Source organism: Coregonus lavaretus (genome assembly GCF_964263955.1).
Source record: "Coregonus lavaretus genome assembly, chromosome: 33".
In the NCBI taxonomy this organism is placed as follows: domain Eukaryota; kingdom Metazoa; phylum Chordata; class Actinopteri; order Salmoniformes; family Salmonidae; genus Coregonus; species Coregonus lavaretus.
This window is the reverse complement of record NC_140020.1, coordinates 10073164-10100650: the sequence shown is the minus strand read 5'-3', so window position 1 is coordinate 10100650 and position 27487 is coordinate 10073164. Positions and strand designations below refer to the sequence as shown.

At 41.9% G+C, this 27487-nt stretch overlaps 2 protein-coding genes across 2 annotated transcripts; one reads left to right on the top strand and one right to left on the bottom strand.

Annotated features, from left to right (window-relative positions):
- Positions 1-6998: 6998 nt before the first annotated feature.
- Positions 6999-10015, top strand: LOC311108235 (akirin-2-like). The gene is made up of 5 exons (XM_084150852.1): positions 6999-7560; positions 8275-8418; positions 8638-8787; positions 8885-8956; positions 9091-10015. Exons 1-5 carry the CDS (start codon positions 7383-7385, stop codon positions 9099-9101), a joined length of 555 nt encoding a protein of 184 aa, XP_084006978.1. The 5' UTR covers positions 6999-7382; the 3' UTR covers positions 9102-10015.
- A 324-nt stretch (positions 10016-10339) lies between these two features.
- On the bottom strand, positions 10340-25789 carry LOC311108849 (CMP-sialic acid transporter-like). Its single transcript, XM_084151617.1, has 8 exons — positions 25513-25789; positions 19280-19460; positions 17043-17202; positions 16781-16933; positions 11726-11792; positions 11446-11622; positions 11067-11201; positions 10340-10716 (listed from the first exon to the last, which is right to left on the bottom strand). The coding sequence occupies exons 1-8, from the start codon at positions 25520-25522 to the stop codon at positions 10589-10591; spliced, it is 1011 nt and encodes a 336-aa protein (XP_084007743.1). The 5' UTR covers positions 25523-25789; the 3' UTR covers positions 10340-10588.
- Between the last annotated feature and the right edge of the window lie 1698 nt (positions 25790-27487).

Below are 27487 nucleotides of genomic sequence, written 5' to 3'. Positions count from 1 at the left end.
TTCAGGTTCTGAAACAATGATATCTTAATTCATGGGATAAGGGGCTACTGAAGTTTTTGATTAGAAGTATGTGTTATCAAGATGTCAATATGTGTACCATAAAGAAGACAAATCTTTGAGGCTTTGAGCAGCCAGAAGAGGCATTGACTTAGTCCAGGTGTCATGTACAAATATACAGTATGTTTTGTGAAGAGTTTACATTTATTTACATAAGGGTATAACTTTAATATGTGTTTATTTAAGACGTATGATTCATAAAGCAACAGAGGAACGGTTACTCATGTATTTTCTTTTTATACCTGTCTGAGTTTGTTTATTATTTAATACAGAAATAACCAACGAGTCTTAGGAGAAATAAAGCCTGACCTGACTTTGTGTAGACAGCTCCATTGACTGTTGGAGTCATCTTTCATATAAAAGCTGGATGAATCTGAAAACCACAGTGTTCAATTTAATGACATCAATTTGTCATAATAAGCTAATCTGCAAGATGTGTTCACCAAGCCAAAAATCTACAATGGAATTCTCTGTAATGTAGGTACTGGTACTGACAGACTGATACATAACTCCTCCCAACAAAAATCATATTTATTCTGCCTTTCACTTCTTTCTCTCTACTTTTGCAGTGCGTTGGCTATAGTGGTATGTTTTCAATAAAAATGAATGTATACCAAACAATTGTACAGTGTTACATACAATGCAGTTCCCGAAAAGTGGTGGCCACACTACCATAATAATCAGAACTGCATGCCATAGATTACATTCAGATGACTTTTAAGTGGATTTCATTCAATTCAGTACATTTGTGAATAACCTTACAACTTGATAAAAAAATATGTCAACCTGTAAACATGTTATCAAATTGTTTCAGTGTTACCGTCAATACATATAATTTAGCACTGTTGATGCGGATTCTTTTGATATGTGAGGAGACAAAAGCTACCCTAGAGCAGGCCTATAGCTCAGCTTTTGGATTAATCTTAAAAAATAAGATAGCCTGTTAGTTTTTTGGTTTTCTGAGTACATTTTTATCAAAAGCAAGCCTTTCATTATAACTGACAACATGTTAGAATGGAAGTTATACTGTGTATGCATTGTATGGAAATGAGCCTTTTACAAGTGTTGATGAAAATGTCATTTTCAATTAGATTATATAGGACTTTTAATCTAGAACTATCACTCAGTTAGCACAATTGTTCTATAGACATTTATCTTCGTGTTAAACTACTACTGACAGCTGTTTACCAGTATGCTTTGCTGCCTCTTGTATTGTTGAGTGTTGGAGATCAAATGTCAACTGTCAAGTGGCTTCAATTGTGGTGGTGGCATCTGAGGATTGTCTGTGGAAAAAAATAATCTGCAGGATTCAACTGTTCCTTTTTCTTCCGTGTTGCAATGTAATGTTTCCAAGCTTTTGAATAAAGTCACAGCTGGTTATGATGTCTGCTGGTCGTGTTCATGATTATTTGATGAATAGTTGTAGGTATGTTGTGCTCAGCCTACAAAAGGCAAGAAAATCACAATAGAACAAATTTGATAAACTCATGAACTGTAATAGGTGACCCATAGGTCCTGTTTGAATAGCATCCTTCCTTCCTCCCTTCTTTGAAGTAATCTTTGATAACACAGTGTTAGATCTAACACAAATAAGTGTAAGCCATACACACATATAGCTTCTACACCTACACCAATCAAGTCAGATATGTTATTACTCCATCTCAAGAAGGTTGGAAGGAAAGACACAAAATATTTTTTTTTCCAGGATTGGAAGGGAAGCAGTGATTCCTAAAGCTTTCTCGCCCTCTTCTGGATGATATACAACACTGCCCTCACTGTCTCACATTCACACAGGATGGGAATTTCCCAATAACTCTGCATTGTCCACATTATAGGCCTTTTTGGAAGATGGTTTATCAGAACAGGCCTGCTGTGATTACAATCCTGCAGGATGAATGAATAATGATACTACGGCCAAATACAGTTGTTATAAACTGAGGGGCCTGTGGTTGTATGTATAAAGCATCTCAGATTAAAAGTGCTGATCTATGATCAGGTCACACTGTCCATGTAATCTCATTAATTGTGATCTAAAAAGGCAAAACTGATCCTTAAACAGCACTCCTACTCTGAGAGGTTTGATACATATAGGGCCCTACATGGGACTTTGAACCAGTGGTAATAGCACTGCTTATACCTACTATAATCAGACAAGCCTTTTTTGAACAGTTAAGATTTACAGCTGAACAGAGGCACATGACAGAAGCAATGCTATGAATATGATTTAATAGGATGTCAGTTCAGTTATATCTGAACATGGACACATGGACAAGCAAACAACATCTAAGTAGAGAAGGAAGTGCACCTCAAACACAATGGAGCCAGTCCTAAACTAACCAGAAAGTATGTAGCCTACTACTGACATACATGGGGAAGTCCTACATAAGAGAGAAACATTGAAGGAATATTTAACTATTGTCCAATCAATTGACAAGGCTGTGGGATGAGCTGTTGAATGAGCTGTAATAGCCTAATATATCTCCTGGAAACTTCATGTTGCTTTTTCCTGCTGGTAAATGAGTCACATTGCAGGACAGGGCCAGGTTTCCCCAAAAGCATCTTAAAGCTTAGTTCATCGTTAGAACCTTCGTAGCAGCATGGTTAAATATCTGAGCGGTTTCCCAAAACCATCGTTATTAACGTTGCACTTGAAAACGCTCGTAATCTAACGCCTACCTCAGACCACTCGTAGAACAGCTAAGTGCGTCGTTAGATGCTTTTTTGCCCTCCCGCATCACTTAATACACAGAAGATCATGTAGGCTACTATCTGTGATTTGTCTCAATATATTTCATGATGTGTAGCCTAACGTGCGCAATACTGTGCCAAATCGGTGATTTTTGTTGCATTTTTATTGTGCAAGCATTAAAATAAGCCACCTCAATATCTGCAGCCATAAGTGGTAATATCTCTCTATATGAGCTGACCCATCCTCAGTATCGTGAAATAATTATATGAATTGAATGGAGAAAGCTGATCTGAGAGCAGCGCTGCCGTAAAAAAAATTCGTATCAGTATCTACGCGTGCTCCAACGACGCACTTAAGAGTCGTCCGCATGCTTCCCATTCCGAACAGTTCCTGCATATATTATGACGAATTTGGTGACGTTTTCGTTCGTTTTGGTCTTCGGCAAGGTTTTTTTGGGATGTTTGTGCACACACATTTTTTTCTTGAGGGAAGCGGAAGTCTAGTCCCCTTCCTCCGTCATTGATCAACAGTAGGGATTCTTCAATTAAGTGTTTGTTGTCATTCAAAGATAGATGCAGGAAATAGGTCAATCGAACCTCTATGCCCCTCAAACTCAACTCTGGACCTCAAAGACAGTTCCACTGCATTTTTTCATTGTTCCCCTCTAATACGGACCAATTTAGACCTGTGACACAAGGTGCATGCAATTCATTATCAAGTAGAACAGAAAACCAGCAGGCTCCGGACCTCGTAGAGTGAAGAGTTTAATACCTCTGCTTTATGCTATGCTAACCAGATTATACGAACGGGAGTTAGAATTTAGTAGTCACTTCTTCTAAACCTGAAAAGGGACAACTTTTAATGTTATGCAGCGAAAAAAGCCAAATATATCCAAATCAGTGGAGGCTGCTGAGGGGAGGACGGCTCATAATAATGGCTGGAATGGAGTGTATGGAATGGTATCAAACAAGTGAAAACCATGTTTGATACCACTCCATTCACTCCATTATTATGAGCCGTCCTCCCCTCAGCAACCTCCACTGATCCAAATAGGACTTAACCACATAGTGGGCCTGTTACAATAGATAAATCATTTGACGAATATCCACTTTGTTAGATCAGATTTTCAGACCAACAGGCTCCGAGACAGCTTCTACCCCCAAGCCATATGACTTCTAATTAGCCAGACTGCTAAATAGTCCATTAATGGTACCTGAACTATCTGCACTGACTATCTTGAACTGACCCTACACACACTCACTAGACTATACATACAAACCATACACACTCACTCACACACACTACATTGACACTCGCACACACAAAACACACACATACACACTTTGACACTCATCATTTGCTGCTGCTGCTCTGTTCTTTATTTTAAACATGTATCCTGATGCCTAGTCACTTTACCCTGCCTTCATGTACATACACAATATAATAATAATATACAAATGTATGTGCACACCCCATCAAATTAGTGGATTCGGCTATTTCAGCCACATCCGTTGCTGACAGGTGTATAAAATCGAGCACACAGCCATGCAATCTCCATAGACAAACATCGACAGTAGAATGGCCCGTACTGAAGAGCTCAGTGACTTTCAACGTCGCACCGTCATAGGATGCCACCTTTCCAACAAATCAGTTTGTCAAATTTCTGCCCTGCTAGAGCTGCCCCGGTCAACTGTAAGTGCTGCTACCACTTCGCGGTAGGCCACACAAGCTCACAGAACGGGACCACCGAATGCTGAAGCACGTAGCGCGTAAAAATCGTCTGCCCTCGGTTGCAACACTCACTACCGAGTTCCAAACTGCCTCTGGAAGCAACATCAGCACAATAACTGTTCGTTGGGAGCTTCATGAAATAGGTTTCCATGGCCGAACAGCCTCACACAAGCCTAAGATCACCATGCGCAATGCCAAGCGTCGGCTGGAGTGGTGCAAAGCTCGCCGACATTGGACTCTGGAGCAGTGGAAACGAGTTCTCTGGAGTGATGAATCACGCTTCACCATCTGGCAGTCCGACGGACAAATCTGGGTTTGATGGATGCCAGGAGAACAATGCATAGTGCCAACTGTACGGTTTGGTGGAGGAGGAGGAATAATGGTCTGGGTCTGTTTTCCATGGTTTGGGATAGGCCCCTTAGTTCCAGTGAAGGGAAATCTTAACGCTACAGCATACAATGACATTCTAGACGGTTCTGTGCTTCCAACTTTGTGGCAAGACTTTGGGGAAGGCCCTTTCCTGTTTCAGCATGACAATGCCCCTGTGCACAAAGCAAGGTCCATCCAGAAATGGTTTGTCGAGATCAGTGTGGAAGAACTTGACTGCACAGAACCCTGACCTCAACCCCATTGAACACCTTTGGGATGAATTGGAACGGCAACTGCGAGCCAGGCCTAATTGCCCAACATCAGTGCCCGACCTCACTAATGCTCTTGTGGCTGAATGGAAGCAAGTCCCCGCAGCAATGTTCCAACGTCTAGTGGAAAGCCTTCCCAGAAGAGTGGAGGCTGTTATAGCTGTTTCGCTCACTCAGATGTGTTCTCAGTAGTTTCAGTGACATACAGTAGTTTCAGAAGAGAGGAAGAAGCCAAGAAAGAGGGCTCACTCTCGCCAAACTCTGTCTGGAATAATCCCAAAATACGTTTCTATGGGAATAATATGCAGACCTAAAATTGTCACCTGCCTGCTTTTGTTTGGAGTGCTCCATGTGAGCAATGAGCACGTGTCTGGTTTCTTTTTCCTGATGACTTTGAGGGAGCGCGCGTGCCTGACACACACAAGTAGGCCTACCTGGCCTGCTGTGTGCAAAAGTAGGAGAGTGCCCATTTGGCGATGTCTGATTGTCATAACTCACCACGTCCACCACTAATAAGCTGAGCTTCTCATTCATTTTTTCTTCACCTCACACAGTGAGTCAACGAAGTCTGAATGATATTTCCTCAGTATTTGAAAAATATTTCCAACACTCCCGGCCTCGATAATCACCAAGCCTTGGTGTGAAAGAGCGAAATATCATGATCTGATGATTCCATATATCCAGTGGAAACTTAATAAAAAATAGCTGTGTGTCGCGAGCTCACTTGTGCTGGAAACTGAGCGCCCGGAATAGGCTAGTTGATACAATGTTGCAAGTTCGCTAATGAAAGCTCAAGTCAAGACAGATAGAAAGCATGGCAGACAGGTGGAGTAGAGAGATGAATGTGATTGAAAGAACCATAATTTACCAGGATATGTTCTACTGTTTTTATTTGTCGGCTATATGCCTATGTGTTTTACTTAGTTGTTTATGAAGTTATAGGCTTACTGCTGCATTGGCCTAGGCTATCTCTGTTCTATTCGCTCATTTCTTTAGCCGCCAATGGATCACAGTGTATCAATGTGTTCATATGGCAGAGGCTGGTGCTGTTGCCTTAGTTGAATTTTAACTTTTAGATTTTTATCGTTTTACAATTACATAGATTTTTATGTTTCACCGTGACAAGGATTTTGAGAAACAAAAACGTTATGATTGAAATGAAACTGTTCCAAGAAAATGCGCATATAACAACAATCATAACTGGCACGCAGATTGGTAGAAATGGTAGGATAAAGTGTAAGCTTCCCCAAACTTGAAACTCACGAGCTGCCTATGGTCTTTACTATAACCCATAAAAATAAAAATAAACATAGGCTGTCTCGTGAAAAAAAGTGCCCACCTATGGAAATCAAAGGCCCATCCAACTGATTCATTCTGGCGCCGGCGCTGCTTGATTGTAGTCTAATTGGGTGGGCCAGTCTAACCAAAGCATGCAGACGCCTTTAGTGACCGTTCTCTCATGGTATTTTGGGATCTTCGGCAGATGTAGGAAAGATGCATCTTTAAAACACTTGTAAACCTAAATTACATCACTATCGGGAAATTGGGCCCTGAACAATCGAGAATAGGTCTACCACATAACTGTTATTTACAAGAACAATAAAAAATAAGTTGAATCAGATATGCCCATTCAGAAATGAGACCATCATATGAAATGACCGGGGGCCACCTTTTCAAACGTTCTTGGTTAGTAATTAACTAATAGCTTTATTCAAATTCTTCAAATCATTTGAACGTACTGGAGCGTTTAAATTTGGTTGGTGCTTTTGGCATTCATGGTTTGTGGGGAATGTAGTGCAAAAGCCCCAACTATTAGATATGAACGAATGAAAACTGTGTGGCAAATACACTACATATACCAGCACAACAATCATTAATTGCGCATGTCCATTATCTCACAATTTGAAATGTACGTTGTTTTGACGCCATGTTGGTTGTCACCAAGGAAAGAATTTGTCAACGACGCTGGGAGAAGGAAGTACTTGTCCGAAATCTACTATCATCTGGTTGTATATAATAATTCACCTAAAAGGATTGATTGAATGAATTTCAGCTAACACTCGGCCATTACAGGGTCTGAGATTTGGAAGCTATTAAGACTCACAGAGGCGAAAAAACTACGCCATTTGTTCCTAACCTGAATTTTCCCTTGAGGGTAGTCGGAGAAGAAAGCCAGTGCCCAGTCACAGGAACTCTGGTTGTTGTGCCCTCTGATAGTGAAAACAACAGCTTTCTCGTTTTTATAGCGAGAAGATATTGTAAACGGAATGGCTTGTGGGGCTACTTTGAAAAGGACTATGGATTTCGATCCATTGATTAATCAGGCGTCCCCCAAAAGGAGAAGATGCGCCCCAATGTCTCCAGCCGCATACACCTCATCACCTCAGAAATATCTGCGTATGGAGCCCTCGCCATTTGGAGAAGTGTCGTCCAGATTCACAACCGGTTAGCAACATTTCATAGCTGCTAGATTTTAGGCATGCGTGGGAATTAATGAAATGTGTTGTTAGGTCACCTTCGTGTGAGGTTAACTGGCAAATGGTTAGCGGCTAACTGGCTAGGCAAGCTCAACTGGCTTACAACTAGTACCTAATGATAAGCATGTAAACACTTATTGTATGTGTTGTTGGCTAGCTTGTGGTAGCGACAGTGACTTAGCTAACAAACTAACTTTAGTTAACCAGAAATGTTTTTTGCTTAACTAACGTTAGCTAGTTTGCTAGCTACTTAGCATGAAAGCTAGGAGGTCTGTTTTAAACCTTCAACCAACAAACTAGTTAGATCTTATAAATGAGCATAATTTTACATTTAGCCAGACATTTAGCTGATAAACACTACCAGCAACAGCATTATGGCATGTCACCATATATTGGCAGTATATTACTCTTAACATGGCTAGGATTGGCACACCCCTAGTTGTTTCAAATGGCTGTGCAGAGGAACTGCCTCGGGATGGCTTGGAATGGGGTTCTCATTTGCTAGGGAAGTGGTTAACTAGAGTTTTACTGCTTATCTTCTCGAATTAAGGTCATATATTGTGGTTAGTTACTTGGTGAAGTATAACTACACTAACAGTATATTCCTAGAGTGTGTTGTGCAAATGATATTTGGAATGATTAACTTGCCCTAACCAAGTCTTTCCCTTGTTCTTCATTCCAGAGCAAATCCTGCACAATATCAAACAAGAGTACAAGCGGATGCAGAAGCGAAGGCACCTGGAGAACAGCATTCAGCAGACAGAGGTCTGTTGTCCCCTGGAGTCACAACCGCATAGCTCCATCCTTAGTGGATCCAGTCTGCCAGGTATGTCCAGTCTGCTTTTACTCAGGAAGGACATCAGTAAGAATAAAGACATGTCTTAGGGTCTTCATCAACTGGATACCGTTGGTTGTCTCACAACAATTTCTATCAATTTTGTTAGCTTGCAGTTGTATGCCTCTTGGCTTCATTTAATGTCAGAATTTTTTAGGGCAAGTGGTTTTGAGAATGTTCTCCCTGATAATGGACTCTCATTCTCCACAGGTACTTCCTCTGGTGCTGTCTCCCCATCTAGAAAAGAGCAGCCTCTGTTTACCTTTAGACAGGTTGGGATGATCTGTGAACGACTACTTAAAGAACGAGAGGAGAAGATAAGGGAAGAATATGATGAAATATTGACAACAAAACTAGCAGGTATGTCAGAGAAACTGTTTCTGTGACTTCTGTGTTTTTCTGCAGAATAATTTATTGCACAATCCATTTATTGTCTGACCTTTTTGTCTTTTTGCAGAGCAATATGATGCTTTCGTTAAGTTCACTCATGATCAGCTAATGCGGCGATTTGGAGAGCAACCTGCTAGCTGTGAGTAACAAACTTACTTTATCAGTGACATGCCTCCCCCCTTTATAAACACCCCTGTCAATTCTGTACCATGCTGAATGTTGACCTTTGTTTCCATGAATCTGTATTTATAGCTGCTCTCTCTCCCTCTCCAGATGTTTCTTGAGTGAAACCCCATGTTTGATGGAATACCAGTTTCCCCATTTTATTATTGCTGAAAGCTCCCCAGCTGATTCTCTGCCAACTGTATTCTCCAGAGACTCAGTGGGTCTAGTTGAACTTGTAGCAGTGCCATATCTCCCCTGTGGGCACAGGCTGCCTCAAACTTCTGTCAGTGGCAACTACGTTCTCTTCGTCTGGTATTTGGGTGGTGTCCCAAATGGCACCCTATTTCCTGTATACTTTTGGTCAGTGCCCATATGACTCTGGTCAAAATTAGTGCACTATATAGAGGGAATAGGGTGCAATTTTGGATGACGCCTTGGAGTGCTTCCTGCTGGCAACACATATGGACCTCTGCTACCTATTACTCTACCAGTGGCCTCTGTTTTCATTGCTGTATTGATATTTTTTTTCCTGATGCCTTTTTTGTTAGTGACCTGCCATTCCCAACTCTGCTAGCCTAGTCGCAGATCTGTTTGTGCTCTTGTCAACTACATTGCTGTGCTTGTCAAACCTAGACAAGGAGTTGGCATTATAGCCCAAACAGACTGGCACTCAGGCTACGACTCTGCTGCCACACAGATTTGTTTTGTTCCATAAACATGTTTCTTTGTTACAAAGATGCCACATTTTTTAGCAAATCAACATGCATCTTTGCAGGGAGGGGTGGTCACTACAAAATAGTGGATAAACTAAGGAAGCTTCTGGCCTAGACTCCAGGAGAGGACATCCTGGCATTTATCGGTTGTGGTGAGATTGTACTGGTAAATGACCTATGTACATTATGTAGTTTTGCTTGACTTTTGTTCCACATACTTAAACTTTTTGTTGGTAAAAATATTTTTCCTGTTTATTTTATTCGCTATGTAGATTAATGGACTTGGGTTTGGAAAAGCTAACTAATAAAATCTATACATTAAAAGGATATTGTGGTATTTGTCATAGGCAAAAATGGTAGTTGACATCTCTGGCTATTGCATAATAGTACACAAATCCTCATCTTTGAGGGCCAACTATTGTATTTTGAATGTTCAAAACGGACAATGATTATGTATTATAGATAATGACAGCTACAACAATGACTTTCAAAAAACGTAATTGTCCAGGCTCTCTCCCAGGTGAGATTCTGTCAGCTGTGTATATACATTTAGTACTGTGTCAAGTGGAATACCACTGACAGTGATTTATAAACTATTGTCCATGACTAACAGCAGTAACAGTCAACAAAAACAGTAGAAAATGAAGAATGAGATCCAGAAACGCAATTGTATTTATTTTTTACTATGCCTCAGCTCCACAATCCCCACAGAATATTGATGCATAAGTCTATTTTTAAATCCCTTCCCTTAATTTACGCTCCAGCATCACTATGATAAATTCTTTATTATTAAAGTTCCTTGGCGACGCTCTTATTCTGTATGCAACAGTCTGCAGTGTGAAAGAGGGCCTTATGGTCAGGAAAGGCCATAAACCTTTGAGTTCTTCCAGGCCTCAAACAGTGATCAGTTTCTGCTTGGCCTCCTTGTCTGCTCTTGGAAGCTTGGTGGTGTCTTGTTTTGGAAGTCCATAAAGGTATATGGAGACACACACCAGCATTGCTCCACTGGCAAAGGTTACAGCTGCAAGAAAAGGCAAAATGGTTACTGAAAACCTGCCATGGACTATTTATAAATTCACTCACAGCCAAAATATGTTGGTCAGATTCTATTATTATACGATATATTAGTACTTGAGTGTCAAAGAGCAGTGTCTGAACAGTAACTCATGAAAAGTAATCCTTCTACCCCCCCCCCCCCCCCCCAAAGAAAAAGAAAAATAAATAAAAAAGATTTAACAATTTTGTAAAGTGGTTATCCCACTGGCTATAAGGTGAATGCACCAATTTGTAAGTCGCTCTGGATAAGAGAGTCTGCTAAATGACGTAAATGTAAATAGTCCCTGCCCACAGAGATCTGAATGATTGACTCACTTATCTGTAGCCCAAACAGAATGACAGATGCCACAGTAGAGAGAACAATGGCGGCTGCAGCAGAGAAGCCTTTCATGATATTGTCTGTGTACTTCACCACCACTGATGTGTACAAACCACCCACACTAGCCAGAACTGGAAGGAGAGAAGACCAAATGTAACTTCAATGTACAAGACAAATTCAGGCTAGGAAAAGTAAAACAAATTAAAATAAAGATTTCCCCAGGCATGGTAGAAAAGCAAGAAAATCTTCATTGCATAAAAATCTGCTTTGCTTGCTCTTTGGACTGGGTATCCATATAGCACTTTGTGACAACTGCTGACGTAAAAAATAACATGATTGATTGTGTTCATGTATCAAGCTTGAAATTTGACGCACATACTACAAAGCACACCCATGGCGTGTAACCGTAGAAGAAGCCTTTCTGTATAACCTGAGCACCCTCAGTCATGTAAACACCAGCGAGGGTGACCACAATGCCAGACAGGTACATCTGGATGTTCCGCACCCATAGGGATGTGTCTGAGCTCTTCAGGACCTTTTCAAAGTACACACCTGTTCAAACACAAAGTGACACCATTAGACATAACCTGCCATTACCGTCATAAATTATGTTATGGATTATTAACGGTATGAAGATAAAACTAAGATACAATACCTGCAAATCCAGAGCAGAATACAGCGACAGCAATGGCCATAAACCCCCAAAAAGGGTTCTGCTCAACCTGAGAAGATTAGAACGTGTAAGATCCTCATCAAATCCTTGGATTCTAAACAAGCCATTATAAACCGGGTGGTTCGAACTCTGAACCCTGATTGGCTTATATCAGACCATATACCACATTTATAGAATGGCGCCGGAGGAGATGGCTGTTGTTTTACGGGGTCCTAACCAATTGTGCTATTTTGTGTTTTTTCGCATTGTTTGTAACTTCTTTTACCAATGTCTCTTATGAACGAAAAGAGCTTCTGGATATCAGAACAGTGATTACTCAACTCGAACTGGACAAATATTTTTTCTTTAACAAGTCGGACTCCAGATACCCGACCAGGCCCAAATCCCCATCATTCGCATGAAGAGAAGACGCCGATACAGGGGATGCAGGTCCGGGTGCCTTGTGAGAATTAGTCGGCGAGTGAGTAACCCGCCTCTACCATCCGTCCTATTGGCCAACGTTCAGTTATTGGAGAATAAACTGGATTAGCTCCGTTCAAGACTATCCTACCAACGGGACAAATATCTTATGTTTCACCGAGTCGTGGCTGAATGACGACATGGATAATATACAGTTGGCTGGTTTTTCCATGCATTGGCAAGACAGAACAGCTGCCTCCGGTAAGACAAGGGGTGGTGGTCTGTGTCTATTTGTCAATAACAGCTGGTGCGCAAAATCAAATATTAAGGAAGTCTCTAGGATTTCCTCACCTGAGGTAGGGCGGCAGGTAGCTTAGTGGTTAAGAGCGTTGTGCCAGTAACCGAAAGGTCGCTGGTTCTAATCCCCGAGCCGACTAAGTGAAAAATCTGTCGATGTGCCCTTGAGCAAGGCACTTAACCCTAATTGCTCCTGTAAGTCGCTCTGGATAAGAGCGTCTGCTAAATGACAAAAAAAAAAAAAAAAAGGTAGAGTATCTCATGATAAGCTGTAGACCACACTATTTACCAAGAGAGTTTTCATCTATATTTTTTGTAGCCGTCTATTTACCACCACAAACCGATGCTGGCACTAAGACCGCACTCAACGAGCTGTATAAAGCCATAAGCAAACAAGAAAATGCTCATCCAGAGACGGTGCTCCTAGTGGCCGGGGACTTTAATGCAGGGAAACTTATATCCGTTTTACCTCATTTCTACCAGCATGTTACATGTGAAACAAGAGGGGAAATAAACTCTAGACCACCTTTACTCCACACACAGAGACGTGTACAAAGCTCTCCCTCACCCTCCATTTGGCAAATCTGACCATAATTCTATCCTCATGATTCCGGCTTACAAGCAAAAACTAAAGCAGGAAGTACCAGTGACTCGCTCAATACGAAAGTGGTCAGATGACGCAGGTGCTAAGCTACAGGACTGTTTTGCTAGCACAGACTGGAATATGTTCCGGGACTCATCCGATGGCATTGAGGAGTACACCACATCAGTCACCGGCTTCATCAATAAGTGCATCGATGACGTTGTCCCCACAGTGACCGTACGTACATACCCCAACCAGAAGCCATGGATTACAGGCAACATCCGCACTGAGCTAAAGGGTAGAGCTGCTGCTTTCAAGGAGCAGGACTCTAACCTGGACGCTTATAAGAAATCCCGCTATACCCTCAGACGAACCATCAAACGGGCAAAGTGACAATACAGGACTAAGATTGAATCCTACTACACCGGCTCCGACGCTCGTCTGATGTGGCAGGGCTTGCAAACTATTACGGACTACAAAGGGAAGCCCAGCCACGAGCTGCCCAGTGACACAAGCCTACCATACGAGCTAAATTACTTCTATGCGCGCTTTGAGGCAAGCAACACTGAAGCATGCATGAAAGCACCAGCTGTTCCGGACGACTGTGTGATCACGCTCGCCGTAGCCGATGTGAGTAAGACCTTTAAACAGGTCAACAGTCACAAGGCCACAGGGCCAGACGGATTAACAGGACGTGTACTCCGAGCATGCGCTGACCAACTGGCAAGTGTCTTCACTGACATTTTCAACATGTCCCTAGCTGAGTCTGTAATACCTACATGTTTCAAGCAGACCACCATAGTCCCTGTTTCTAAGAACACCAAGGTAACCTGCCTAAATGACTACCGACCCGTAGCACACGTCTGTAGCCATGAAGTGCTTTGAAAGGCTGGTCATGGCTAACATCAACACCATCATCCCAGAAATCCTAGACCCACTCCAATTTGCATACCGCCCCAACAGATCCACAGATGATGCAATCTCTATTGCACTCCACACTGCCCTTTCCCACCTGGACAAAAAGAACACCTACGTGAGAATGCTGTTCATTGGCTACAGCTCAGCGTTCAACACCATAGTGCCCTCAAAGCTCATCAATAAGCTGAGGACCCTGGGACTAAACACCTCCCTCTGCAACTGGATCCTGGACTTCCTGACGGGCCGCCCCCAGGTGGTAAGGGTAGGCAACAATACATCTGCCACGCTGATCCTCAACACGGGCGCCCCTCAGGGGTGCGTGCTTAGTCCCCTCCTATACACCTTGTTCACCCATGACTGAGTGGCCAAGCACGACTCCAACACCATCATTAAGTTTGCCGACGACAACGGTGGTAGACCTGATCACCGACAAGACAGCCTATAGGGAGGAGGTCAGAGACCTGGAAGTTTGGTGCCAGGACAACAACCTCTCCCTCAACGTGATCAAGACAAAGGAGATGATCATGGATTACAGGAAAAGGAAGGCCGAGCACGCCCCCATTCTCATCGACGGGGCTGTAGTGGAGCAGGTTGAGAGCTTCAAGTTCCTTGGTGTCCACATCACCAACAAACTATCATGGTCCAAACACACCAAGACAGTCGTGAAGAGGGCACGAGAACGCCTACTCCCCTTCAGGAGACTGAAAACATTTGGCATGGGTCCTCAGATCCTCAAAAAGTTATACAGCTGCACCATCGAGAGCATCCTGACTGGTTGCATCACCGCCTGGTATGGCAACTGTTTGGACTCCGACCGCAAGGCGCTACAGAGGGTAGTGAGTATGACCCAGTACATCACTGGGGCCAAGCTTCCTGCCGTCCAGGACCTCTAAACCAGGCGGTGTCAGAGGAAGGCCCTAAAAATATACCCGGACTAATCAAATGGCTACCCCCTTTTTTTAACGCTGCTGCTACTCACTGTTTATTATCTATGCATAGTCACTTTACCCCTACCCACATGTACATATTACCTCAATTACCTCGACTAACCTGTACCCCCGCACATTGACTCGGTACCGGCACGTATGTATATAGCCTCGTTATTGTTATTTTATTGTTGCTCTTTTATTTTTTACTTTAGTTTATTTCGTAAATATTTTACTTAAAACTGCATTGTTGGTTAAGGGCGTGTATGTAAGGATTTCACGGTAAGGTTGTATTCGGCGCATGTGACAAACAAAAGTAGGTTTGATTTGATTGGGTATGACAAAACAAACATTTTTACTGTTATAATTATGTTGGTAACCAGTTTATAATAGCAATAAGGCACCTCGGCGTTTGTGGTATATGGCCAATATACCACAGCTAAGGGCTGTATCCAGGCCCTCAGCGTTGCGTCGTGCATAAGAACAGCCCTTAGCCATGGTATATTGGCCATACAGTGCATTCGGAAAGTATTCAGATCCCTTCACTTTTTACACAGCCTTATTCTAAAAGTGATTAAATATGTTTTCTCCTCATCAATCTACACACAATACCCCATAATGACAAAGTGAAAACAATTTTTTAGAAATTGTTGCAAATTTATATTAAAAATATCAATAAAAAAAAAACGTATTTACATATGTATTCAGACCCTTTGCTATGAGACTCGAAATTGAGCTCAGGTGCATCCTGTTTCCATTGATCATCCTTGAGATGTCAGGGAGGTGACCAAGAACCCGATGGTCACTCTGACAGAGTTCCTCTGTGGAGATGGGAGAAACTTCCAGACGGATAACCATCTCTGCAGTACTCCTCTAATCAGGCCTTTATGGTAGAGTGGCCAGACAGAAGCCACTCCTCAGTAAAAAGGCACGACAGCCCACTTGGAGTTTGCCAAAAGGTACCTAAAGGACACTCAGACCATGTGGAACAAGATTCTCTGGTCTGATGAATCCAAGATTGAACTCTTTGGCCTGAATGCCAAGCGTCACATCTGGAGGAAACCTGGCACCATCCCTACAGTGAAGCATGGTGGTGGGCAGCATCATGCTGTGGGGATGTTTTTCAGCGGCAGGGACTGGGAGACTAGTCAGAATCGAGGGAAAGATGAACGGAGCAAAGAACAGAGAGATCCTTGATGAAAACCTGCTCTAGAGCGCTCAGGACCTCAGACTGGGGCGAAGTCCAACAGGACAACGACCCTAAGCACACAGCCAAGACAACACAGGAGTGGCTTCGGGACAAGTCTCTGAATGTCCTTGACTGGCCCAGCCAGAACCCGATCGAACATCTCTGGAGACCTGAAAATAGCTGTGCAGCGACGCTCCCCATTCAACCTGACAGAGCTTGAGAGGATCTGCAGAGAAGAATGGGAGAAACTCCCCAAATACAGGTGTGCCAAGCTTGTAGCGTCATACCCAGGAACACTCGAGGGTGTAATCGCTGCCAAAGGCGCTTCAACAAAGTACTGAGTAAAGGGTCTGAATACTTACGTAAATGTGATATTTTTATTTTGAATACATTTGCAAACATTTCTAAAAACCTGTTTTTGCTTTGTCATTATGGGGTAGTGTGTAGATGGAGAATAAAAAAAAAATCAATTTTAGAATAAGGCTGTAACGTAACAAAATGTGGAAAAAGTGAAGGGGTCTGAATACTTTCCAAATGCACTGTATACCACACCCCCTCGTGCCTTATTGCTTAATTGGAACATCAGCAATTAACCAGTATACACTTGACATGCCCATTGGCCAGGTCTCCCTTGTAAAAGAGGTCTTCTGATCTCAAATGGGACTTTTTGGATAAATGAAGGTAATAAAAAATAAAATAAAAAAACTGACAAATACCAAGGGTACCTGGACTTTAGAGGCCTCTGCAGGTTTCCACTGGACCAAAGCTACGCCCCCACACAGCATGCAGACAGACAACCACTGCAGCCGGCTGAGAGAGCGGTTCAGCATTAGGACCATGCACAGGGCTGTGCACGGGATCTTCAACTGATAGGTCACCTTGGTAGGGAAATGCAGTGTAACAGTGAGCATGAGCCAGGAAGGAAGTATACACGTCAATTATTAATGTGCCGTTTTCTGAAGAAATCAAGAAATGTCAAGTTAATACCTGATACACCGCTGCATCAAGATTGCTCAGGGCAATGAAGGCCATGTTATTCTGAATCGCATAGACCACAGAGGGAACACTCAGTTTCAGCAGCTCTTTTGGACTCTGAAACACATGTTCAACTATGGATGCTTTTAACCTGCCAAAGCTGCCAGTTTCTCTGCAAGGTAAAAATGAAGACAAACATGTACAAAAGTTAAGCAACTGGGGCATTCATTCTTTCAACAAAATACTCAATACAAGGCAGGGATTGACATTAAGGTCTGAAAGTCACTCGCCTATCGGGCAAGTCAGGAGTATTTTTTGGTTGCTCGAAAATTATGATCACTTTAAATAAAGTAGCTATTTTCACCTACAGACAGGAGGAACCACATATACGACTACTGGAATTCTTTGCATTTTGGTTATCAGTGGGAAAAAAATGAAAAGAATATATACAGTACCAGTCAAAAGTTTGGACACACCTACTCAGTCAAGGGTTTTTCTTTATTTGTACTATTTTCTACATTGTAGAATAATAGTGAACACATCAAAACTATGAAATAACACATATGGAATCATGTAATAACCAAAAAAGTGTTAAACAAATCAAAATATATTTTATATTTGAGATTCTTCAAATAGCCACCCTTAGCCTCGATGACAGATTTGCACACTCTTGGTATTCTCTCATCCAGCTTCATGAGGTAGTCAACTGGAATGCTTTTCCAAAAGTCTTGAAGGAGTTCCCACATATGCTGAGCACTTGTTGGCTGCTTTTCCTTCACTCTGCGGTCCAACTCATCCCAAACCATCTCAATTGGGTTGAGGTCGGGTGATTGTGGAGGCCAGGTCATCTGATGTAGCACTCCTTCTTGGTCAAATAGCCCTTACACAGCCTCGAGGTGTGTTTTGGGTCATTGTTTTGTTGAAAAACAAATGAAGTCCCACTAAGCGCAAACCAGATGGGATGGCGTATTGCTGCAGAATGCTGTGGTAGCCATACTGGTTAAGTGTGCCTTGAATTCTGAATAAATCACAGACACTGTCACCAGCAAAGAACCCCCACACCATCACACCTCCTCCTCCATGCTTCATGGTGGGAACCACACATGCGGTGATCATCCGTCCACCTACTCTGCTTCTCACAAAGACACGGCGGTTGGAACCAAAAATCTCAAATTTGGACTCATCAGACCCAAGGACAGATTTCCACCAGTCTAATGTCCATTGCTTGTGTTTCTTGGCCCAAACAAGTATCTTCTTCTTATTGGTGACCTTTAGTAGTGGTTTCTTTGCAGCAATTTGACCATGAAGACCTGATTCAGTCTCCTATGAACAGTTGCTGAGATGTGTCTGCTACTTGAACTCTGTGAAGCATTTATTTGGGCTGCAATCTGAGGTGCAGTTAATTGCCGATTTCTGAGGCTGGTAACTCTAATGAACATATCCTCTGCAGCAGAAGTAACTCTGGGTCTTCCTTTCCTGTGGCGGTCCTCATGAGAGCCAGTTTCATCATAGCGCTTGATGGTTTTTGCGACTGCACTTGAAGAAAGTTTAAAAGTTCTTGAAACTTTCCGGATTGACTGACCTTCATGTCTTAAAGTAATGACAGACTGTAGCTTCTCTTTGCTTATTTGAGCTGTTTTGTCACAACAAAACTGATTGGCTCAAACGCATTAAGGAAAGAAATTCCACAAATTAACTTTTAACAAGGCACACCTGTTAATTTAAATGCATTCCAGGTGACTACCTCATGAAGCTGGTTGAGAGAATTGCAAGTGTGTGCAAAGCTGTCATCAAGGCAAAGGGTGGCTACTTTGAAGAATCCCAAATATAAAATATATTTTGATTTGTGTAACACTTTTTTGGTTACTACATGATTCCATATGTGTTATTTCATAGTTTTGATGTCTTCACTATTATTCTACAATGTAGAAAATAGTCAAAATAAAGAAAAACCCTGGAATGAGTAGGTGTGTCCAAACTTTTGACTGGTACTGTATATCACCTGCCCAATGGGGCTACCACAGTGCAGACTCAACCAGCGACTGCTCAGGTCACTTGCCTGGGCAATATGGCAAAACATAATGTCAATTCCTGCAAGGGTATTCTATGTATTTATTCAAGGCTGAGACCACTTGGATAGCAATCACTTGTTTATTTTACACGTGGATTTGTAACATTATTTGGACTGTCATGAAAACACAGGATATAGAATAGGTGGCAAAGCAGGGCCCTAGATATAGCCTACTTACTTGGTCAACATCCCAAGGCTCAAGAACAATTTAATAACCTCTGTGACGCATACTGCTGTTGTAGAGAAGTACATAGCTGTTGATGATATTGTCCTTGTGTATCGTAATACCACAGTGTAAGTTGCTGCCACCATTGTCATCACTGACAGACAGTACACCTTGAACACCACACTCACTGGCTCTGTGGAGAGAGAGGACAGGGAGTCTTGACAGCAGAAAGTGAGGCAAGGAACCAGAAATCACACCTTCTAGGTGTGTTCACACTGCACCTTAGCCCAGGGCTAAGAGCCTGCTTAGCTCTGGGCTAAGGGAGATTTTAGCCCGGGGCTAAGCTAGCGTTCACACTTGCACATTCTAAAGTGGGCTAGCACCAACCTTAGCCCAGGGCTAACTGGCCCTGCTCCGGAGCAAGGTTAGCACTGACTTTTGGGGCTAGCCCCAGAAACATGATGCACAAATAGCCAGTGTGAAAAGGGGTCAGAACGAATTTTCATTGTCCAATCACAAAAGCTGCACTTTCACTTAATTTGCATATGCTTGTGATGCGTTCTGTAGCTATTTTGATAAGTAAATATATACAATTTCAACCTTCCATCTGAGGACACAATCCTGACAAAAAAACTAAATACTTTCATCAGTGCAAATACATTGGTTGCAATGGCTAACAAAAACGGGTGCTATGCAGGCTGGCTCACGTCTTCTCATATAGGCAGCTAGCCAACTAAAGCCACAAACTCAAAAAGGTATGGGTAGCAAGCGAGTGGGTGTTTCGAAAGTCCACCAACTCTACAGCTGGAGGGGCAGCAAGCGCTCAATTTCACCTGTGTGAAAATAGCCACAATAGTGGAATTTGGGTTTCGCCTTCAAAATAAAGGTACCCCCTTGAAAGTGATGCAAACTGATCAAGTGGAATCAAGCCATATTTGGACTAAATAACGCTAAACAAGGTTGTAGTGTTGTTACATAATTCCAAATTAAATACAATTTTTTGTTGTTGTTGTCAATAAGCAGAAAAAAACGGTTGAAATCCCATTGTGGATGTACTGTATTAGACCACAATTGCATTGGGGGCATACTGTACAGCCTATTCTAGCGATTGTGCACCCATGAAATGGGGTATCAGCTTACTTGGTGACACCCACAGAACACAACTATGTAGAGTTTACACAAATATTAGCATCTTAGCTCCTATAGTGCAACTAAAAAACAATGCGAAATGAGCCACATTAAGCCTAGTATACGTGTTGAACTCAATTTGGACTGTAGAGCCTAAGCTAGAGATTGTTCACCCATGAAATGGGGTATCAGCCTACTCGGTGACACCCACAGGACATAACTGTGAAGAGTTTTCACAAATATTAGCATCATAGCACTTATTGAGGGACTTTGAAACCGGTGTGAAACTAGCCACATTAAGTTCACCACTCAACCTACTGTGTATTGAACATTAATCTTGCAATGTACAGCCTTACCTATAGATCTTAGGTCCACGAAATTGAGTATCAGCCTCCTCGGTGACAGTATTTAAGATACCCAATAATAAATTGCAACATAAATGTTTTAATCAGTATTTATTTAAAGAAATGACTTAACAGAGAAGCAAAAAACAGTAACCCATTTGAGCCAATATAGGAGAAACTGCCTAATTATTCCATGATCTCTTTTTAATAAGACAACCAAGCAAGCTCCTGGAAAATACACAAATCAACATACACCCATTAACTATTTACAACAAAATGTAGAATAAAGTAGATTGAAGAATAACAGGTCACCCCATCAGGGCTGCCCCCACCCGCTCTTTAAGAGCTGCAGGCTGTTCAGGCTTTTGTTCTAGACCAGATTCTACTACTCGTGGTCATGTTGAGCAGTTGATTAGTAAAAATAGGTGTGGTAGAATGGTGATTGAACAGGACGTCCACCTCTGTCACGCTGACCCTCAAGGATGATCCTGGTGCTGCAGATAACGCCACCGTTCACTTTACCCTGTAATCATATGGATATTTTAGGTTTTGCATTGATTATTAAATACTTTCCAACACATGCACACTTAAACATATATTGATGACATTTCTACCAATAACAACAGTAAATAACATACCCTGAGGATCACCTGAAAGTACTTCTTTGCCTCCACATGGCTGAACTGATGCAGCAACAGCCACTGGGGTTCCAACCTTGCCTCTGTCCCAACCAGAAATTATTTAGGCATTAGACACCCAATGTGGTCTGGACAGTGCACAAGTGCAGAGAAAATAAGTAACAATCACATTAAAATCAGACATCTTACACTGTGGATCCCAAGGCCAGCAGTAGGAGGAGCAGGTGTACCCACATGTACATATTACTTCAACTACCTCAACTAGCCGGTGCCCCCGCACATTGACTCTGCACCGGTACCCCCCTGTATATATAGCCTCCCTACTGTTATTTTCTTTTACTTCTGCTCTTTTTTTCTCAACACTTTTTTTGTTGTTGTTTTATTTTTGCACTGTTGGTTAAGTAAGCATTTCACTGTAATGTCTGCACCTGTTGTATTCGGCGCATGTGGCCAATAAAATTTGATTTGATTTGGGGCTGCAGGCAGGGGTCCTGCTGGGGGTACACTAGAAGTAGTGGCCCTGGAGAACTGGCCAACCTTGCCTCCAACCCATCCTGAAATAAATGCACTAGACATCTCATTTGACTGGACTATGCATAAATGCAGAGAAAATAAGGAGAAAAAAAAGTTACCATTAAAATGAGAAGTTATCTTACACTTTGGATCCCAGCAGAAGTAGGCCTAGTTGCACCCATGCACCGCAGTCCCTCGAACAAAGTGTCTGATCAGCGTGGCCAAATTGGCATCCCATAATCATCACTCAGATGTACTTTATTGTGGGACCAGAGGAACCAGTGGGAAGGCGCAAGTCACACCTATCAATCAATCACATTTTATTTATAAAGCCCTTTTTACATCAGCAGATGTCACAAAGTGCTATACAGAAACCCAGCCTAAAACCCCAAACAGCAAGCAATGCAGATGTAGAAGCAGCTCCCATGCTTGGCCTTCATACTCCAATGCCAGCTGCTCCTGGTACTTTGGATCCTTTATGCCGTCAATGTGACGTGGGAGGTCATGTACAAAGACCTGCAAATAATTACAAGTGACATTACAGGGTTTTAGTAATTTGCAAAACATGGTCTTAGAAATTGTGATTTTCACTTACGTCATGTGTTTATGCAACTAGTAATGGTAATTAAGGATTTACTCAGTCCACTTCAACAGAGCAGTGTGGAGGAGTTATTTAAACCTTTTCCCTGCCTGATCGATGGATGGACTGTCTGTAAAGTTGTTACCAGGAGCTAAGAGACAGACAATGTCCGGGACAAGGCCTTGTGGTAAAACAATCCCACAAACATCTGCCTCCAGATGTGGAGCTCTGGCTCCAGGAGTGGACATGAAGCCAAAAGCCAGGCCAGCATGACCTGTGCTACCAGCTCGGTTTGACATGGGTACAATATCATCCAGTAAGGCACGAAGATTAGAATCACCCACCACCAGGACAAACTAAGGAAAGACAGTTTTTGTAACACTAACCATTTTGGAAATACATATCCTAAAACTATCATAGTAAATTAAGATTGTGGACTGTAGGTGTTACTGTGAAATACAAATAATAAGGGGGGAATAAAACTAATATTTTAAACCAAAGAACATGCAATACAAAAGAGAACATCCTTATTTCTATTATGTAGAATATTTAAAGCATTAATACAGTTATGCAAATTAAACAAATTCTTGCCTCTTTACCGAAGATCTCTCTCAGCCGCAGCAAGTGGGTCTTGTGGCGCTTGGGGTGGGGGTTGTGTGGTGAATGGGACATATTGTTAGTTCTATGGTGGGAACCATATGCGTACATAAAGTCTTGCTTGACTGAAAGATGAAATGTCATTAAATATGATTTTGGGCTACATATCACTCACTACATGTCATATGAAGCTTTACCGCTTGCCCTATAATACGAGTAGCATTTTGATTTCAGTAACAATTTTCTTACATTAATAAAATAATTAACAACATTTTGATTGGGAATTTTCCAATATATTGTTGAACATACTCTACGGGCATATCAAAGTTCTAGAGTTGGATCTCTGCTAGTTTTAAAGTTACGGTCCATTTTATAGAGAGAAATTGGCATATTTGGCAATCACAGCCCTCCTTTTACTTCCATCATTGCACATCCTGCAAATCACCAGCAGAGGGTGCCAAATACTGTAGGCCTGTACATTTTGAATGACTAACAACAACAAAGAAACAAACTACTGATAACAGTCTACTTGAACACAGTAAAACTGTAAATGAAGGTGAATTGGAGAGCCTATGGAACCGTAATGCATGGAGTGCAGTGGGATCCTCATCTCACTTAAATGTTGGATTTAGGCCTCAGGGTTGGGGTCAATTTGAGATAAATGATATTCCAATGCAATAATTTAAAAGAGGTAGGCCTATCCATTTTCATTTACTTCTAAATAAGCGGAGAAGGAGAAGCTATTTATGTCAAATTCTCTCAATTTTTGTAAATTCAAATCACTTCCTGAATTGACTGACTTCAATTCACATTCACCCCAACTCATGTCACTGTTGGAGCTACGAACATAAGCATTTCGCTAAACATAACATCTGCTAAATATGGGGGGGCTTTCCTCTTTTGATCTCTATTGTTCCTCAAGCAAAGGAGGAGGCCGATGACATCAGCAAGCACCATCAGACCAACTCCTTGAATGCCCTGGCCTACTCTTTGAAGTCTGCAGTTGTGTCTAAAAAAACACTATTTTGCTTACATGTATTTTTTTACCCTTTAGTGTGTGTACTTTACTGTATTTATTCTTATGTCAGGCCAAGCGATTGACTTGATGCATTTTTGGGCACATGTCAAGGCTGATTTTAATGTGTAAAGGAGCATCATCATTAGGATAATATACGTCATTAACAGCTATGCCAGTCCATCATGGTTTGCATTGTTTCTTTGAAGCAGTTGGTTTCTCAACTAATTAGATAAGATGCTAATATTTGTTTAAAAACTCTACAGTTGTGTTCTGTGTGTCACCGAGTAGGCTGATACCCCCATTTAATGGGTGAACAATCCATAGGTTAGGCTGTACCTATGCCCCTAATGCAATCCTAAAGTCTAATATATCCACCATGTGACTCAACTGATTTGTTACTTTGTGTCAAATTAACTTATTCCGACCTTGTTTAGCATTATCTAGTCCAAATACGGCATGATTCCATTATTTGTATCCGTTTGAGTCACCTTCAATGGGGGACTTATATTTTGAAGCAGAACAGCAAATTCCACTATTGTGGCTCATCCTTATTGTTGGATTGCTTCACACAGGTCTCAATTTCCGTCTGTTTTCATAGATTTTCTATTGACATGTATCTAGATATTACCATCCATGATAATGTTGTTGCATGCTTTTGCCTGGATCAGAAAAGTTTATGTCTCGTCCGTGAACAGCATTCTCTGTGCAGGGGCAAGATCGCATTTAAAATGTGAAACCTTGTTTCCGAGGTCAGAGTCAGGCAGCAATGTTTTCAAACATTCAGTGCTGGTAACACATTGTTATGCTAGAAGCAAGGACCTAATGTGTTAATAAATGCCTTACTTGTAACAATGGTCACGTGGCAGAGATATATTGTTGGTCGTATCAGCATGTTGTGCTTGTCCGTTAGCCCAGGGCTTTGGAATATAAGTGTGAATACAGGGCTAAAGCTCAGTCCCGGGTTAACAAATGCTTGTGTGAATACAGGGCAAACTAGCCCTGGACCAGTTTTAGCCTGGGCTAAGATAGCCCGGGGCTAAGAACAATGCAGTTTGAAAAGGCCTAATGTGGATGGCCACTTATTGACGTGATTCTCTATTTTCTGAATTCGTTTACAATAACAATCTAACTATGTAGCCGACGGATTGGTTTAGCCAGAACCACCATGATGTATCTGCACCTGGCTAACTAGCTAGCTACGTAGCATTTGCGCTTCCATTCAGAGACAGTCTCTTTTCCGTTAGCAAAATACCAAAGACAACTTGTTTAACTTTAGTGCGTTGCTAGCAAATAAATTCACACCCAACAATAATATTACTAATTTAAACGCTAGCTTGCTGCGTTAACTAGTTTCGAAACATTACAGAGATTAGCTAGCTATCTAACGTTATCATTGCAAGTAGCTAAGCATAGCAGATTTCACTTACCGTTAGCCATGGTTAGCTAATTTGATTGTTGTGGTGCGTTGTAAAATGAATGGGTATTTAACGTTGAATAATAAACGAACCAGTCTTCAAACCATTGTCATCTGCCTGCCTAGCTCTAGTCTTATCAGAGATGCATCCAGCTGCAGTCCCGGAGCCCGAGCCGCCTGTCACTAAGCTAGCCTTTCACCAAACGTATCATCACAGATAGAACAATGAAACAGATATTTCACCGAATGTATAAATGTCAAGCATCCGCTTAGCGTTCTTCTTCTTCAGTGATAATGGCGGTCCGCAAACCAACGTTAAATGTTCATGCCGCCACCTACTGTGCTGGAGTGTGTGGTCAATCACGGTTTACAACATTTCTAAATCCTCCTACCTAACTCAGTCCTTCTGAGAAAATAAAAAAGAGCCATACTAACTTCTAATAGACCCTCCCCTATCCCCAACCTCAATGACCCTACACTTCAATCTTTCCCTCTCTTCAACATATTTACAACAATATAATAACACATGCTCCACCGTTTCATCGACCATACGCTCCAGACACAAACCATTCACATGCTTGCCAACCAGATGTAATGACGAGTTTAATGTACAATGTCCTAAGCGCAATTGAGCAAACACCACCTCTTCCTTCCTAATCTGACCATTGAATCTTGGTCCACCGACCTTTCTTTGGAGGGCATATAAATGCCGGCCCTTCGGCTCAGAGTCCCATCTCTTCTGCCACACATCTATCAAAATGGCTCTGATCTTATATTTGGCCTCACCTCTACCCAGTTGAACATTAATATCAATTATATCTCGTTTCAAAGCTCTTTTGGCTAACTAGTCTACAATTTCATTTCCTTCCACACCCGAATGTGCTGGGACCCAGCAGAATCTCACTACTACACCCATTCTCTCAATTCTCTATAATAATATTAATACCTCCAATAGTAGGTCACTCCTATTAGATTTACCAGATGATAAACTAGTCAATACAGACAGAGAATCTGAGCATACTATAATTCTAACAGGTTGTACGTCCTCCACCCACTGGAGGGCAACTATTATCGCCAACAGTTCAACTGAGTATACTGACAGTTCATCTGTTAGTCTTCTACATATCTGCACATCAAATTCAGGAATGTAAATGCCTGGGTCCTTGGATCCATCTGTGAAAAGCGGTAAAAACGCATAAAAACTTCTACCAATGTAGAACAACCAGTTTCCCTACATCACTGACTTCTGACCAATCTTTCCTTTTCTCTACCAAGGTTAGATCAACAACAGGATCTGGGAGTAACCATGGAGGAACATCCCCTATCACCACAGAAGGGCCAACCTCCAACTCCCTCAAACCACTCTCATCAGCAAGCTTTCCAACTGTCCAACCAAAACCACTAACTTGTCTACTAGTATATTCCCAACAGTCATCTTGAACAGTAGCAGTAGGATGCTCAACCTCACAGCCTTTCAACCTAACCCAATAAGCGAATTACACTTTTTTACGCCGTATATCCAAAGGCATCTTCACCTGCCTCCACTTGTAAGGCACATACAGATGTTGATTTAAATGCACCAATACATATCCTTAAAGCTATATACTGGATTCTATCCAGCTTCTGAAGCCAAATCTTCGCCGCTGTTCCATAAACTATACACCCGTAACCAATTGTCGTCCTGATCAGAGCTCTATAAATATCCATCAATGATTGTCTGTCAGCACCCCATTCATAACCAGAGACCGAGCACATAAGATTCACCACCTTCTTACAATTTGTTTCAACATTTATGACATGATCTTTCCATGTATATCGCTCATTGAACCATAGACCCACATATTTTTACTTAGAAACCCTCCCCATAGGCTGTCCATACAGAAACAACTGTATATTATCAGCAACTTTCTTCTTTGAGAAGAACATACAACAAGACTTCGCCACTGACAATTTAAAACCCCAGTCAATCGACCATCTTTCAACATCCA

Bases quoted from the DNA above. Each gene is read 5' to 3' on its own strand.
- LOC311108849 (XM_084151617.1), bottom strand. The intron at 17,203-19,279 runs GTAAGTAGGCTA...TTTACCTTGCAG, and splicing joins AGCCTTGGGATGTTGACCAA to AGAAACTGGCAGCTTTGGCA. The intron at 11,793-16,780 runs GTACCCTTGGTA...TAATCTTCTCAG, and splicing joins CAGAGGCCTCTAAAGTCCAG to GTTGAGCAGAACCCTTTTTG.
- LOC311108235 (XM_084150852.1), top strand. From the start codon at position 7,383: ATGGCTTGTGGGGCTACTTTGAAAAGGACTATGGATTTCGATCCATTG. The intron at 8,419-8,637 runs GTATGTCCAGTC...CATTCTCCACAG, and splicing joins TAGTGGATCCAGTCTGCCAG to GTACTTCCTCTGGTGCTGTC. The intron at 8,788-8,884 runs GTATGTCAGAGA...GTCTTTTTGCAG, and splicing joins ATTGACAACAAAACTAGCAG to AGCAATATGATGCTTTCGTT.